Source organism: Mustela lutreola, chromosome 6, assembly GCF_030435805.1.
Source record: "Mustela lutreola isolate mMusLut2 chromosome 6, mMusLut2.pri, whole genome shotgun sequence".
Classification (NCBI taxonomy): domain Eukaryota; kingdom Metazoa; phylum Chordata; class Mammalia; order Carnivora; family Mustelidae; genus Mustela; species Mustela lutreola.
In genome coordinates this window covers 124,498,212-124,514,952 of record NC_081295.1, presented here as the reverse complement: position 1 = coordinate 124,514,952, position 16,741 = coordinate 124,498,212, and the positions used below count along the sequence as shown (strand labels likewise).

General features: G+C 48.4%; 2 protein-coding genes across 6 annotated transcripts; both read right to left on the bottom strand.

Annotated features, from left to right (window-relative positions):
* Nucleotides 1-1,444: 1,444 nt before the first annotated feature.
* FLOT1 (flotillin 1) lies at nt 1,445-12,553 on the bottom strand. 5 transcript variants are annotated; one of them, XM_059179037.1, is made up of 13 exons: nt 12,337-12,547; nt 11,947-12,003; nt 11,579-11,712; nt 11,403-11,493; nt 11,019-11,162; nt 10,765-10,884; nt 10,572-10,667; nt 10,196-10,348; nt 4,097-4,278; nt 3,869-3,914; nt 3,616-3,753; nt 3,199-3,363; nt 1,445-1,854 (listed from the first exon to the last, which is right to left on the bottom strand). In XM_059179037.1, the coding sequence occupies exons 3-13, from the start codon at nt 11,629-11,631 to the stop codon at nt 1,825-1,827; spliced, it is 1,218 nt and encodes a 405-aa protein (XP_059035020.1). In that variant the 5' UTR covers nt 11,632-11,712; nt 11,947-12,003; nt 12,337-12,547; the 3' UTR covers nt 1,445-1,824. The 5 variants fall into 5 exon arrangements, with proteins under 5 accessions (XP_059035020.1, XP_059035018.1, XP_059035021.1 ...); XM_059179035.1 differs by having other exon boundaries at nt 11,579-11,654; XM_059179038.1 differs by lacking the exon at nt 10,196-10,348 and having other exon boundaries at nt 11,579-11,654; nt 12,337-12,553.
* Nucleotides 12,554-12,844: 291 nt separating this feature from the next.
* On the bottom strand, nt 12,845-14,174 carry IER3 (immediate early response 3). Its single transcript, XM_059179042.1, has 2 exons — nt 13,893-14,174; nt 12,845-13,797 (listed from the first exon to the last, which is right to left on the bottom strand). The coding sequence occupies exons 1-2, from the start codon at nt 14,097-14,099 to the stop codon at nt 13,537-13,539; spliced, it is 468 nt and encodes a 155-aa protein (XP_059035025.1). The 5' UTR covers nt 14,100-14,174; the 3' UTR covers nt 12,845-13,536.
* Nucleotides 14,175-16,741: the final 2,567 nt, after the last annotated feature.

Below are 16,741 nucleotides of genomic sequence, written 5' to 3'. Positions count from 1 at the left end.
CTGCTGTGTATATACAGAAAGGTTTGTACTGCCACCTAAATCTTTTGAATCATTCTTCCAGAGAGTGGACAAGGAGACCCTCCCATTTTGGCAACATCTCGTTTTTTTCCTTTTGCTATTCCCTCCCCTGCCCTTGGCTTCATCCTGTCCTACACTTCAAATTTCTATATTGTGTTGAACTTGCTTTTTTTCATATTGAAAAGATAACATTGCCCCAAGAGCCAAAAATAAATGACAACTGAAAAAATTAAGTTGCAAGATGTGTGCTCATTTAGGGAAAGAGTACCAGTGGATACAGGAAGCTCAAGTTCAGCAACACATACACTTTGCTCTCCATGGACTGATGAGAATATCCTTATACTTAATGGACCCTCTTTTTTTTTTTTTTTTTTTTTCTTAAGATTTTATTTGACAGCTCACAAGTAGGCAAAAAAAAAAAAAAAAAAAAAACAGGCAGGCAGAGAGAGGGGGAAGCAACTCCCTGCTGAACAGAGAGCCTGATGCGGGCTCGACCCAGGACCCTGGGATCAGGCCTGAGCTGAAGGCAGAGGCTTAACCAACTGAGCCACCCAGGTGCTCCAGCCTCTTCTCTTAATCTTAGTACCCAAACTACCCCAGCACCTTACTACCCTCCTCAATAACTGGGATAGCCATAGGCTCAGATACACAGGATCAATGAGAATTGAGATGAATGTTAAGAAGGGCATAAGTGCTTCCCAGCCTATCAACAACCTCCTGGAATTTAGAAATGCAGATCTTTAGGCCTACCCAACCAGAAGCCAGTTAACTAGCCATCTACTTTTAACTACTCAAGAATACTGGCAAATGCAGAGTTGAGAGCTACTGCTCCACATAAAATGTGTAGCTCATCCAGGGCATCCAGGGTTCATTTAGGCTATGGTATGGCTCTTGATGTTTTCTCTTACCCTTTCGGATTTTCTCAGTTAACTGGGAAAGTTAACCAGTGGAGAGTATCACTTAATGGTCCCATTCTAAAGTAACACCGTTAAACCCAATACAACATGCTTCTAAAGTACACAAAATCTCAGAGTGACCCTGGAAATTTTAAGTATATAATTTCCTTATTTTCAGTAGTTTTTGGGACTAGGTCAATTCTCACTACTTCCCATTTCAGCATGATTTTCTGCCTATAACCAACTGCAGGAAAAAAGTGGTACAACTTTAACAGTGTACAAGGTAACTTCCCATTCTTTCTTTCTTTTTTTTTTTTTTAATAAAGGTTTTATTTGACAGAGATCACAGGCAGGCAGAGAGGAGGAAGCAGGAACCCCCCAGAGCAGAGAGCCCAATGCGGGGCTCAATCCCAGCACCCCAGGACCTGAGCCTAAGGTAGAGGCTTTAATCCACTGAGCCACTCAGGCGCCCCCAACTTCTTCCATTCTAAAAAATATATTGAATGAAGGGAGTAAGCTACATTCCAGCATTAATTTTGAATGAGTTCTGCTTTATTAATTGTTAACCAGTATTAGTGCTTTTTAACAGCAATTGATTTGACAAAGTTAACCTCAGGCCATCCCTCAGTTTTGGTCAGGAAAATTCTGGACAATAGGTGCATGTGGTCTAGGAAGTTAAATTGGGGTAAGATAATCAGAAGGCTGGCATGGAACCCCTGGGGGACTGGTAGTCTTGGCAGTGTGGGGCTGGGAAGAGCAACCCTTCCCCTCCAAGGGAAGGCACAGGCTATTTGGCAAGGAGATGGGGGAGTACCCCACTGTCAAGGGCATGCTCAGGGAAGCCAGTTGTGCATGCAGTATGGGTACTATTCTGGCAACCACGAGGCTAGGTACTGGAGCAAAGGTTGGCTCAGGCTGTTCGCAAAGGCTTGTGGTTAACCTGGTAAAGAGACAACAATTATGAAACTTGGGAATCATGTAACCTCTTCCCCCAGCTCCCCATCTGGATGAGGGCTGCAGGGAGGACATGCATTTCCAAAAGTCTTCTCTAAGAAGTTTTTTCTGCCACCCTACCTTACCCTCTTGTCAAGTGGTCATCAGGACCTGTCCACAGCAAATCACTGAAAAGGAGTGGAGGGGGCTAGAACCCTGCTTGCACAGACCCTCCTTAGCTCATCTTTCAGGGCTTTCAATGCCGGCTTCAAGAAGGATCCAAGGAATCGAACTTGAAGGTCACTGTTATGGTCTACTGCTTTCACTTACATATGTAATTTTTTAAAAAGGTACTTTGAGAGAGAATATGCACAAGCAGGGGGAGGAAGAGGGACAAGTAGACTCAGCACTGAGCACAGAGCCCAACACAGGACCCGAGCTGTAACCAAAAGCTGGATGTTTAACCGATTGAGCCATTCAGGTGCCCCTATATAATTTTTTCTTAAGGACTCTCATATATAGTATGTGCCAGGCACTGTGCTAAACACTACAAATACCCATTTAATTCCCTTAATAATTCAATAGAGTAGATACTATTATTAGCCCGATTTTAAGGTGAGGAAAAAGGTACATAGAAGTAGCTAACTTGTATAAGGTCAGAGCTAGCATGACCAGAGCCAGGATTCACTATGGTTCCAGAACCTGCTCTCTGACTTCTGTCATAATCTGTAGGTAAATAAACAGGCACCAAGAAAAGCAGTAACAGCTGCAACCAGTTCCTTGTCCTAGTGGGGCGACCACAAGGCTCTAGAAGACAGTCAGCCTTGGGTTTGAAATCTAGCTTTACCAGCCGTATGATGGGGCACAGTTCCTTAACATATTCAAAGTTGTTTCTTTACTTTGTAAAATACTATATACCCAAAGGACAGTTTCATTAAAAAACAAACAAACAAGCAAAAACAAAAACCAACCATTTGTGTAGAAGCTTAGCACTCGGGGACACCTGGAGGGCTCAGTGGGTTAAGCGTCTGCCTTCAGCTCAGGTCATGATCCCAGGGTCCTGGGACTGAGCCCCACATCAGGCTATCTGCTCAGTTGGAAATCTGTCTTGCCCTCTCCCCTTCCTCCCACTCAAACTTTCTCCTTCCTCTGAAATAAATAAAATCCTTTTAAAAAAGCAATAGCAGCAGCAGCTTAGCACCGCATCTAGCATATAGCATATAGAAAACAAAGATGTCAATGGCTCTGGAGCCTCCTGGATGCGGGCCTAGTACTAGGCCTACCGCATCACATGCCTGGGGAACCCAGAAATTTACAGGAAATCCACCATGCTCACTCTAGAGACCCTCACCTGGGTGATGCTGACGCCTGTGAGTCTCTCCACACTCTCCGGCAGGCAGGTCAGGATGTCCAGTACTTCCCCAGTCACTTTGGCCGCCCCCATGGTCCCACCTCCACTGGACACCAGTGTGATCTTATTGGCTGAGGTCAGGGGACCACTGATCTCCTCTGCTACCTGGTAGGTGAGAGATGCACACTCAGCACCTGTGGTCTGATCACACCCCTCCTCAAACACCTTACCCTGGGCTTCGAGATCGTTGACATTCTTCAGTTTGTAAGGATCATCCCTCCTCACTTCAGTCACTGGCTTATAATTCCCACCCCAAATTCACAGTTCCCTAGTCTGGCTCTCCCCAAACCCCTCCTTTTACCCCTTACCCTGCACTCCCTGGTTCTGTTCCTCTCCTGGTGCCCACCACCCACAGACCTGGGGCAGCTTCTCCAGCAGCATGTCTAGCTGAGCGGCCTCACGATACAGCTGGAACGCTTCTGCCTTCTTGGCCATCTGCTCAGCCTCGGCCCGAGCTCGAGCCCCTATGGCAAAGGCCTCGGCCTCCCCACGCATCTGAGAACAGTAGGAAACTGTGGGACTGACGGCTGTTGTTAAGGACAAGAAACCCCAGCTCAAACAGCAACCCCCACTTGCTCCACAAGCCACCAAGAGTCACCTCTTAACTCACCCTCACAGACTCAGCTTCTGCCTCAGCTTGCATGATCAGCTGGGACCTGGGCACAGAAAGGGAAGTGCAGGGAGGGGCTGAGGAAGGGCCAAAGGCAGGCCCTGCTGGAGAGACACAGGCGCCTGTAACTCGACTTCCATAGGAGTTCAGGTAGTGAAGGCCTCAGCTCTTCATACGGGGGCACCCAGGTCATAAAGGACTACAATGGGGCCTGGAAGGGGCATTTACTTCTCTGCCTCAGCTAGGCGCTCCAGCTTGTAGCGCTCGGCTTCTGCGGGCTTCCGAACTCGGGCCTCCAGCTCCTTCTCTCGGCGGGCGATCTCCTGTTCCTGCACTGCCACCTGCTGGGCCCGCTCCACCACCTGCACCTGGACCCGCTGCTCCTCGATCTGCTGCTTAGTTTTGGCCACCTGAGTAGGAGTGATGCTCGACATGAGGGCTGAAGAGCAAGTTCCCAGGAACCAGAGAGAAGCCAGGGCCAGGGCTCCTGGGTGAGATTATTCATACAGTTAAGTACATGAAACCAGTCCCCGGTGGGCTTAGCCAGCCCAGGGGAGTCCATCTCCCATATCCCAATCATGGCTTGGGAGATGGCCTGATCCTCCTCTGAGGCAGATGATAGGGTAATTTCCAAGCAGCCTTAACATCAAGAGCTGGATAGGGTAGGGATCCAACTTTGTTCTTCCTCAGGCCAAGCTAAGGGGTCCCTCTGTTGAGCTCCCATATTAGTCTATTTTTCCAGTGTCCCTCTGTTGTAGAGTATGAGCACCTGGAAGGTTCTGATGTGTGGTGGCCATCTTCCACCTACAGCCTCACTCAGAGCCATCCACTTCTCTCCATCTGAGCTGCTGTAACCTTCCTGCAAGCCACCATCAATTCCAGCCCCCCCCGCAACTGTTTCCTACTGGCTCTGGCAGTGATGCTGGAGTGTGTATGTATCTCTTTCATTTTTATTTTTTGTATATGGTACACATTCAAAAGGAAAAAAAAAAAAAGAAAGAGCAGTGAGAAGCAAGGTTTCTGTCCACTTATTTCCTTAAACCACCTTTTCCTTTCCCCAGAGGTAGTAACCAGCTTTTTCTGTACTCTTCTTCCAGGAACATTCTAAACATTTACAAGAACATGTACATATAGAATTCCTCTTATTTACACATATCTCATTTTCTTATTCCTGTAGAGTAGATATCTGAAGGCTCTTGTCAAGATTTTGGTGACAGAGGTACCAGAGAGGAGCATGCTTCTCTATGGCCCCAATGCTCTGGCTCAGCCATGGACCATCATCCCTGAGGGTCTTATCAACAGCAGAGATGATACTCCTGCCTTTACTGCATCCATGTGTTCACTCCAGAGGAAAGGTGCTTCTGGACATGGCATCCTGTGCTGTCCCTGACCCTAAAATTTCAGACTGGTTCCAAATTGACCAGTTGCTCTCTCCTTCAATGTACAGGATCTCTCTCTCTCTCTCTCTCGGTGTTGGAGTCCCTCCTGCCCCCTTTTTAAGGCTCACCTTTTGATGAAATAACCCCCAGTAGCTTCCTTGGAAGAAGTACATGGGCAGTAAGTTTTCTGAGATCTTGTTTTTCTGAGATTTTTTTCTACCTTTTTGTTTAAATGACAGTTTGATTGAGTACAGGTTACTACATTAGAATTCATTTTTTTAAAGATTTTATTTATTTGACAGAGAGAGACACAGTGAGAGAGAGAGCACAAACAAGGGTAGTGGGAGAGGGAGACACAGGCTACCCGCTGAGCAGAGAGCCTGACATGGGACTCGATCCCAGGACCCTGGGATCATGACCTGAGCCAAAGGCAGACACTTAATGACTGAGCCACCCAGGTGCCTCTAGAATTCATTTTCTATCTGTATTTTGAAGGCATTGCTCCAATGGTCTCCTGGCTTCTTAAAAAATCTGAAGTCATTTTGATGCCTGACCCTTTGTGATCTTTCTCTCTGGAAGCTTTTAGATCCCTTCTTTGTTCTCTCTGTTCTGAAATTTCAGAGGGTAGTTGTTTCTTATTTGTTGTATTGCACATTTGGTGGACTGTTTCAATCTAGAAAGTCGTATCTTCCAGAACAGATAGACATTTTAAGTATTTTTTCCACTGGTGATTTTTCTCCCATTTTCTTTGTTCTGTTGATTTGATTAATAAATCTGTAGATTAGGATTAATAAATTTATTACAATTAGAATGTATTACAATTAGATTAATAAATCCAGACTCACTAGAATTTCTTGTGATTTTTTCCCCCTCATTTCTGCCATCTTACTGACTTTAAGAGCTCTCATTTTGTTTTCTGTTTTATGCCCTGATTTTCTAGATGTGAATTCTTCTCTTATCTGAGAGAATATTAAAAAAAGATTTTTTAAGCTTTCTACTCCTTCCATAGTATGTATCCTCCAAGTTGCTTTGCTGTTTGTGGTTTTAGTCTCAGACTTGAACACTGCAGGATTCCCTCATATATCAGGGAATCCCTGGCTGGCTGCTCACGTGAAGGAGGTCTAAAACAGTGAAACTGTGGGCATGTGGGTGAGGCTTGTTGGCTCTGAACTTCACTCTATGGTGATTTGGGCAAGTCATCTACTGAGGAACCTATGATTCAGGATCCTTAAAGTCTTTCCCTTTGCACTGGTCATGTTCCTCAGCACAGTCTTCTAATGACTTCTTTGGAAGATGCATCCAGGGGACAAATGGATAAGGAAGTTAGGGGAGGCTGTCAGCATTTAGGATTCAATGGTCATATCGTGCCCGTCACTGATAAAGTACCATTGGCTTAGTTGATTATGATGGCTTTTTGGCTTCCAAAATGATGTTTTCTGTTCCTATCAATCCAGTTCTCTCCATCTGTGTTCATCTTCTCCTTCTTCTTTTTAAAAATCGCTCTATGTGGTTTTAGAGGGAGTGAAATTAACTGTATTTATTCAATCCATAATCTCTGAAAAAGCTTCCAATTTATCTTCCTGCTTCTTGTCTTCTGAGAATCAACTCTCCACACAGCAGACACACTGATCCTTGTAAAAATGTGAATTAGGGGATGCCTGGGTGGCTCAGTCGGTTAAGCCGCTGCCTTTGACTCAGGTCATGATCCCAGGGTCCTGGGATCCAGTCCCACAACTGGCTCCTTGCTTGACAGGGAGGCTGCTTCTCTCTCTGTCTCTGCCTGCCACTCTGCCTGTTTGTGCGCTCTCTCTCTCTCTGATAAATAAATAAATAAATAAATAAAATCTTTGAAAAAAAAATGTGAATTAGACCATGACACCTCCCTGCTTAAAGTTCTCCAGTAGGATTCCACTGGGCTTGGAATTCTCTTTTAAGTCTCCAACATGGCCACCTGAACCCTATGGGACCTGGCCCTGCCTGCCTTGCCATCTCACAGCATACCAGCCCTATCAGATCAGAACCCTCCTCTCTGTTCTTGGGACACACCAAGCTCTTTCCTACCTCCGGGCCTTTGCATGTGATGGTCCTCTGTCTAACCACATATGGCTATTTATACTTAAAATTAATTAAAATTAAGGGCACCTGGGTGGCTCAGTGGGTTGGGCCTCTGCCTTCAGCTGCTGTCATGATCTCGGGGTCCTGGGATTGAGCCCTGCATGGGCGTGAGTCTCTCTGCACAGCAGGGAGCCTGCTTCCCCCACCCCCCGCCTGCTTCTCTGTCTACTTGTGACATCTCTCTTGGGTCAAATAAATAAAATCTTTAAAAAATTAATTAAAATTAAATAAAATTTAAAATTTAAATAAATAAATAAAATTTAAAGTTCTGTTTCTTACTCACATTTCACTAGCTACAGCTCCACAAGCCACATTTCAAGCACTCAGTATCACAGCATTTACAATTACAGATTTACAGCATTTCCATCAACACAGAAACAGCACTTGGCCCACAACTCCTTACACTGTTGGCTCTTTCTCATCTTCGGGTTTATCTCATAAATCACTTCCTCACTGAAGCTTTTTTAGATTACCCCAAACCTCTGCACTGTTTTTTTCATCCCTCTGTACATTTCCTTCATAGCACTTAAACAGGATAATTAGAACCTATGGAAGTTATTTACTTGCTTACTAGCTGTTTCCTGTTTTTTTTTTTTTTTTTTTTTTTTTTTTTAAATATTTTATTTATTTATTTGAGAGAGAGACAGTGAGAGAGAGCATGAGCGAGGAGAAGGTCAGAGAGAGAAGCAGACTCCCCATGGAGCTGGGAGCCTGATGCGGGACTCGATCCCAGGACTCCAGGATCATGACCTGAGCCGAAGGCAGTCGTCCAACCAACTGAGCCACCCAGGCGTCCCTGTTTCCTGTTTTATAATATAAGCTCCACAAGAGCAGGAATCCTTTGTCTCATTCATACTTACGCCCTCACTTCCAAAACAATGTCTGGCACATCTTAGGCACCTGACAGTATTTGTTGAATGAATTCCTATTTCCCCAAGTACCTAGCACAAAGCCTGCACAAAAGAAAAGAGCTGATAAAAGTTGGAACAGAGGGACGCCTGGGTGGCTCAGTTGGTTAAGTGGCTGCCTTCAGCTCAGGTCATGATCCCAGCGTCCTGGGATCGAGTCCCACATCGGGCTCCTTGCTCAGCAGGGAGCCTGCTTCTCCCTCTGCTTCTGCCTGCCATTCTGTCTGCCTGTGCTTGCTCTCTGCCCCTCTCTCTCTCTGATAAATAAATAAAATCTAAAAAAAAAAAAAAAAAAAAAAAAAAAGTTGGAACAGAGCCAAAACCTGCTCAATCCTTTGATTTGCAGATAAGAAAAGCTGTATTTAGGTTAAGGACCCTGCAAGTTGGTTTCCAGCTTGCATAGTGGAAATGGTTTCCACTATGTTAATGCTTCTCAAATGCCAATGTGTACATGAATCCCCTAGGGATTTTGTTGAAACACAGATTCTAGGGGCACCTGGCTGACTCAGTCAGTAGAGCATGAAACTCTTGATCTCAGGGTTATGCATTCAAGCCCCAGGTTGGGTGTGGAGACTAACTCTAAAAAAATAACCAATTCAGATTCTGATTCAGTCAGCAGGACTGGAGCTGGAGATTCTATATCTAATAAGGCCCATAGCGATGCCGCTGCTACTGGTAGGCAGACTACACTGAAGCAAAGTTCAGGAATTTAATATCGTAAACTAAAGACGTTTTTTATTTCAGTATCCTTTAAGCCTATACCCACTTGTGGCAGAACCAAATTTCATAACATTGCTATCCTTTGGGTAAAGGTCTCAAAGTACAGTTGACTCCCATTATTCACAGTAGATCTGGTCTATAAAGTAGCCATGAATACCGAATTAGCAAATACTTATTTTCTTGTTAGGGGAAACATACCGTTAGGTTCCTGTGATCCCCTGTTCACGACAAAGCACTATATATGCTTGCTATATATGTGTTTCTGTTTAAAGATACCTTATATAATATACATACTCATTAACAATGAAGTTATTGCTGACAGCACTATAACTCATGCCTGAAAGAAGCTTATCCAACACATGCAATTTCTCTGTAAGGCATATCACAGTCTCCTTGCACTCAGGAACACTTAGCACTTTAGTAGCATGCTTGGGGACCATTTTAAAGAGCAAAACCACCAACAAAGAGTACAAGAATGCAAAAAATGTAGCAGTGAATATACTATGAAAATGACACTGTTTGCATTATGAGAGCTGAAACAAGAAGGCAAAATATCTTGTTCAGCCTCAACTGCACCACCAGGCAACTCAAATTCTTCATTGCTCTGTGCATGTCTGCAAATGATCACAAAGGTGCCACGAGGACTGCTTCTGGGATTACCAGTAAATTTTAGTGAGTAGGCCCATTCTCAAATACAGAATCTGCAAGCAAAGAGGACTGACCATGCCTCCGTGTAGTATCAAGGGCTGCCCCTATCTCACTTTGCAGAATGCAAAGCCAAGTCCATGTTTTCCTTCCTTATGCCCTTCTCCGATCACCAGGGCTGTTGTGAGCACGTAAAAAATCAGAAAAACAGGCCCCCTCCCCTGGGTGGATGCGGCAACAACTCACCTGTGTGGGAATGCACAGCACAGTGAGTGTGGAGAATGGGCTGGATGTTAGCTCGCTTCACCTACCCATCCAGGTGCCATTCCCCAGGGGACAATCTGCCGAAACATATGATCACATCCTACTGACCATATCCATTCTTGGCCTTTACTTTGCTTTTCAACTGAAATGCTTGGGTCTTTCAAATCATCGTATGGAGGAGTTGGGTCAGAAATGTAGAGCCAGAATAAAGGGATCAGAGTTAGAATATGAGAAAGTGTGATGGCCTAAGATGGATGGCTTCAGAGGAATGAACTGCCCAGTGTGAGAGCTCTGACCTGAAGCTGATAGGCGAGGTCAGCCTGTGCGCGGCGGGTATTGACCTCGATGTCATATGTGGCCTTCTTTAGCTCATAGTCTCTCTGTGCCTTGGCCATCTCGATCTCACTCAGGTACTGGGCAGACACCTTCTCCTGCTTAGCTTTGGCTTCCTGTCCACACAGAGATCAGGGAGGAAGTTAGAGTAGGGACAGGAAGGCCCCAGGGGGGACAGCCTGCTCCTCACCAGTCTCCCCTGCATGTGCCTCATCTATTTCCTCTGCCAACCCAGCTCTACGAGCCCTCACTCAGTTGTGCCCCTTCCATCCCGTCTCCCACTGCACGCCCAAGAAAACCATTGGGACCAAGTGATCCCCCAAGTAGAATCTATCTCACCCGGATCCCAGCATCTCTTTTGGCTTCTGCCTCCCCAATCCGAGCATCTTTTTGGACTTGAGCTGTTCTAGCCTTCCCTAAGGAGTGTAAATAGTCCTGTGAGAGAGAAGCAGCAATCAGAATCCTTGGGAGGATTTAAGAGATGGGAGCAGGGAACTGGAGAGAAGAGAATCAGCCACCCAAGTTTGTTTACCTGATCATCATGAATGTCCTTCAGGGTGTAGCTAACCACACTGATGCCCATGTTGACCAGGTCTGAGGAGGCCACTTTGAAAACTTGCTCTGAAAATTTCTGTCTGTCCTTATAGATTTCCTAGGGTAACAAAATGGTGGGAAGGAGGAACTTAAGCTCTCAGTCCTCCAGATACTGTCTCCCACAGACTAGCCGGGTCCTTGTGCCACTCACTCTGATATCTCTTCCAGATCTTTCCCTGCCCTCAAGCCCACCTCCACAGTCATGTGAGCCATGATAGCTCTCTGGTGGCCCTCCAGAGTCTCCAGTGCAATGTGGGCAATCTCAGCTTCCGTCTTCCCCAGGAACATCTGGCAGGCAGCTGCCAACATCTCCTTGTTCTGCCCCTGGATTTTCACCTGTAACCAGAGTAGGGATAGGGAAAGTGTGGTGAAGGTCTCATAAAGCCAGGTAGGAAGCAGGAAGAGAATGGAAGAGTCAAGTCCTTGGGGAGTCCCTGGAGAAGGTGAGATTTAGCAGAGACATTTCTCTGCAGTCAGAGGTTGGGAAGGCCATGATGAGAAGATTCTCAATGTCTGGGCACAAAGAAGGTGATGAAGGAATGGACTCCGGGTGGGTAAAGGCTCTGAAAGCCTCACCTGGGCAATGCCAGTGACTGAGATGGGGACCCCATGACGAGTGTAAACCTTTTCACTCTTGACATTGAGGGTCAGTGTGTTGAGAGAGATCCTATGGGAAAAAGGAAGAGTGGACAGTAAGAAAAAAAGAAACGAGAAAACTGGGGTTTCCCTTCCCTGGTTCTTTTTCTACCTACCTCTGGATTTGCTGGATGCAGGGCAGGACAAAGACACGTCCTCCAGCCACCATGACTGGGGGGCTTCGGCAGAAGCCTGCAAGGTGAGAGGGCAGTAAACTGCAGCACCAGGGGTAGGGCTAGAATATGGAAGACTGAAAAACTGGAGTGAGGGGCGGGAATAAGCCCCACAGGGAAATCTGGGAGCCGGGGCGGAGGCAGTTTGGGCCTTGGAAGGGCAGCACTGGGAATCACAAGTGGGTGGCTTGCAGCCGGCGCTGGGGGTGGGAGGGACAGAGGCCCGCGCCTGGGGACCTGGTAGGGAGAAGGGTAGAATCCAGACCCGCAAGGGTTTGGGGGCCACTGGCTGAGAAAAGAACATTACTTACCGGAGACCACCATGGCCTCATTTGGGCCACAAGTGAAAAACATGGCTCAGGCTGGAGCTGGGGGGGAAAAAAAAGGAAGCCTTTGCGGGCGGGGGTCCACAGGAGTGAATATTCTCCCTTTCCCGTCAGTCTCGCCCAATCTCCAGCCACCAGGGCCCAGTCCCTTCCGCACCTTTCCGCTAAGGCATTTGCCTATTCAATCCCACAGATCCCAGAGACTCCCTCCCCTTCGCCGGTTTACAGCCACTCCCTTACCCCTGCCCCGTCCCGCCTACGGTGAGGCAGTTTCTGGCTCCGGTGATAAAGCTCTCTCGCGCTTTAAGGCCCCCAAACCTTGCGCCACCCTCCCTGCTCCTCCGCGGAGCGACTCCATCTCGCCTTCCCACCCACCTTTCCGTACGCTGGCGGTGGCCGGGCCGGGGCGCGCAGCGGATTCAGGAACCGAGCAGGGGCGCGCAGCGGATTCAGGAACCGAGCAGCGGTCCCGGGGAACTGCCTTCCAGCCAGCGGCGCCCGCGCTCGCGCCCCTCACTCGGCCGCACCCGGTTGCCGCGGCAGACGCGACCCCGCCCCGCCGCGGCCCGCCCCTTTCCCAGCACGGCGCGCTTGCGCTGGATGCCCGCCTGCCGCCGTCCTTCCTCGGGCTGGAGCTCCGCCCCGGGAAGCGGGACGTGACCTCCGTGGGCCTGCAACCCGGGCTGGGGAGATTGCCTCATCTCTGATTTGCCCCGCGGTAACTAGGAAAACCGCACACGGGGCAACGAAAGACTGCATCCGGTCACCCGGGGCGGAGCGCCTGCGGAGGACGTGGCCCCAGCTCCTCCAGCCCGCCCTTGGTGCCGGAAGGCGGGGAGGGCTGGGGAATCGCCGCTAACAAAGATTCGTACACTCAGATGACTACTGACAGTAAACCGACTTTATTTGTGTTCACAGAACATACCGGGCGACCCACAGCCGCCCGCTGACAGCCCACCGACCTTCGACACCTTAGCCACCCCTTGGGGGCAACTTCGAGAAGATTGAAGGCAGAGGAACTTAACCCCGGTGGTCCGTCAAAGCCTCACACAGTAGATCTAGGGAGTTGAAATCCTGTAAGACGGAATACCAGCCCCTAAAACCTACGACCTGCCACCATCGTTGACTCTTTGTCCGGGCACTCTCCCAGATCCAGGACCTCCACCTTGGTTCTCGAGGAGAACCAAAGCGCCCAGCCTCCACCTTTGCCAAAACTCAACAAATTACCAAAAGAGTTCTGCGTTTTCAGCAGGGAGGCACATCTCACACCCCAGCATAAGTTAAAATAAATATTACATACACCCCTCCATCACCTAGGGGGACATACATAAATACATATAAATATTAATTAGAATCGCTGAGAAATAAATAAATGACGCTCTTCCCCACGCGGCCTGCCCGGGAGTGTCGGTGCTCTTCATCCCGGGCTCGGGCTGGCTTCTCCGCTGCAGTGCTTTGATTTTAAGTTGCCTCGGAAGTCCCAGTTTGGGATACGCTCTCGCGCACCAGGTACACCTGGTGTTTCTTTGTTTTTTCGGATTCTTTTGGGTGGGGGGATGTGGGGAGAGGTCCCGTTTAGAAGGCGGCCGGGTGTTGCTGTAGGAAAGTGCTGAGGTCCAGAGTGTAGTCCGAGGGCTCAGAGGTCAGATTAAGGGGCTCAAGGACCGGAGGCACCGGGGTGGGCGCGGGGGATGCACCGTTGGGGGCGTCCTCCGGAGCCAGCGGTGCCGGCACACTCTCTTCAGCCATCAGGATCTGGCAGAAGATGACGGCGAGCAGGAGAAAAAGGAGCCTTTTCGCAGGGTTCGGATCCTCGACTGGCAGCTGGCGCCGGACCTGAAGAGAGACAACAAAGGCGACAGATTAGCTGAGGACCCCGGCGTCCGGCCGTTCCCCCTGCCCCTCCGGGTGCCCACTTCCACGACACTCACCACTCGTGGGTAGAGGACCCGACGGCTGCGCTTCCGATGCCCGCGGGAGGCGCTGATGCGCGCGGCAGGAGCCACCGCAGGCTCCGGGAGAGGGTCGAAGGTGAAGATCTCAGGACCAGAGCCCCGCCGGGGTCCGGGGCTGGTGGAGACGGGGGTCGGGGCCCGCAGGACTGTCATAGTGGGGAGGGAGCTGCGAGAGTGACACATGGCGGACAGAGCGAAACGGAAGGCCGAAGGCCGAATGCGGACCTACAGCATTGCGGAGCAGATTTTGTGCGCTCCAGTATTGGGCGGGGCCTTCTCAACTCCACCCGCTGCTGGGAGTGGTGGCCAGAGCAAGCTGGAAATTCCGACGGTTAAACAATGAGAGGGGGCGGCGACGTGGCCTGTGCAAACTAGGCGCCCATGTGTGCGTTGTGAGCGTGTGAGTTGTGAGTGGGATGGGTGAGATCCCGGGCTGCAGGCCCATGTCAGGGCATGTGGGGGCTGGAGAGCAGCCAGCAGATAGCTTAGGAGGTGGTTAGGCCACTGGCCCCATCTCTGGGGAGGTAGGAGGACTGACATAAAGAAATCTGGCCATGCTGGGAGCAGCGACCCAGCAAAGCCAATGAATTACAGCTACACACGCACATTCATATACTTGTAGATACACATAGAACAACACACACACACACGCACGCACACACACAAGAGGAAAGTCATCACAGAAATAGCCAAAAAGACAGAGAAATGAACATGCTAGTACACACAAGACATGATGCTGCCTGCCCCAGCACACACCACATTGTAGGGGCAGAAAAATCATCCTTTCTTTCCTTCTACCTTCACTGGTTGGTCTAACAATTAAATTGATGTAAGTTAACAGGAGAAAAACAGATTTAATTACTTCAGGAACCGAGGAAGCCTTGAGATTTAAAGGCAATTGAGGTTCGTAAGCCCTCTGGAGCTAAAGAATGGAAGGAGGCCAATTCAGGGGAAGATAAGAAGAGGGGATGTTTGGAAGTCAGAAGTTTGCCCTGCCAAAGCGGGTAGGACCATCAGATAGTTATCTTCTGGTAATAGCCGTCTTTGCAGTTCAGTCCCCTATCTAAACTCTTTTAGGCAAAGAAGAGAGGCAAAACGCTGTTCCTGAGTCTGCTGGGTTTTTGATTGCCACCAGCTCAAAATAACTCACATGCCCAAGTGGAACCTTTTGCGGTGGCCTATCTTCTCCCCTTTACCATGCACATACTGGAACAAAGGTGCAGAGACTTTGCAGGGGCAACACAAGAAAGCTGCCTGCGCAGATGTGTGCAGAAATGCTCACGTAAGGCTGCTGCCACAAAACAAAGGCAAGAGGTTAGTAGTTACCCAGATTACCCAGTTACCCAGATTTGTCCCTTTCATAACTGCCTTAGAGACAGCTGCTCATGGACTCACAGTTTAACATCCTTTGAGCATTTACTGTTAAAGGTCTTGTTGAAAGTACTGAGGTTGGTTTCTGTGTATGGGCTGCTGAGTGAGGCCAGCCAGACACAGCCGGCACCTCGAACTCTCTTGAGGGTCTTAAAGAAACTGAACACCAACTATAAAGGGGAGACCCAAAAGAACTAGTGTTCCCATCTATCTAATCAATAAGGCGAGGCTTCATAGAAGAGTGGCATTGGAGATGACTTTGAACAGTGGGTGGGGTACCACAGAGTTAGATGTGGAAGATGACTGTGAGGAAGAGAATGGAATCAGCAAAGACCTTGGGCTGGAAAAGTACAGGATGTGTTTGGGGAATCACAAGAAAAACAATCTTACAGTAAGTTTCCTGTAAAGGAGTAGTGGGAAGTAATGATTCTGGAAAGGAGGTGGGCTGAGTGGGGAGAGCTTAGCTGGAGGTCCAGGCCAGGAGATTGAGTTTAACTCAAGATTCTGGATTCTGTTGGGTCATGGAAGGATAAAAGGAGGGTAGTTGGAAACTAAGTAGGATGACAAGTGTGCCCTGGATGAGGAGACACTGAGCCAGGGGATAGGAGGTTGTTGGAAAGGTTTAGGTGGAAGGTAACAAGGGCTTGAGATGAGCAGTGGAAGAGGGAACCAAGAGGAGAGATGGCAGTAAGAGACAGTCCTACCATAAGACCATAGCTGTTTGGTAATGAGATGGGAATCGTTAGAACCTGGGAGTGTGAAGAATGGGGTGCTGACAGTAAGGGCATGAAGGCATCAAGGCTGACTCTAGGGATTTGAAAGGCATCTGGCTCAGGTCTTTACTCTGGATCATGTTATGCCTGCTGCTCGCAGAGTGCAATGATCCCTTCCATTGCAGGCTGTGTCACACGTCTCTCTGCGCCTTGCATGAAACCCAGCCCAGAACCTTACCTGTAGTAGTTGCTCAATAGTCTTGTAAATGAAAGCTGAAAATGCAGAACTCTACCTGCACATATAGTATTCACAGCCTGGCTGGGTCACCCAAAGCTTTGAGACATGGAGACACTCTTTCAAACCCTACATACAAATTTATAGCATCTTAAGAACAGCTGGGACTATCCTTATGCACACACCAAAAGAGGAACACCTAGTGGCATGTCTCAAGCAAGGATGTATGGGATGTAGTTAGGGACATCCCCACCTTTGGGCTCCAATAGATACATCATTTCTGCATACACAACTGCTTCCTGGGCCTCTGTGTCGCTTTATTTTATACCCATTACTGCTGTCTAAACTCATGTGTTGCATACCTCTCTCTGACCAGCATAAAACACACCTCCTCTACAGAGACACACCCCCTTCCTGTACCTGCCTTTCACACCTGCCATCCTCATCATTTTTACACCCAGGCAGGGAGCCTGCACACCTAGCTACACCCTTATTTCAAGGCAACC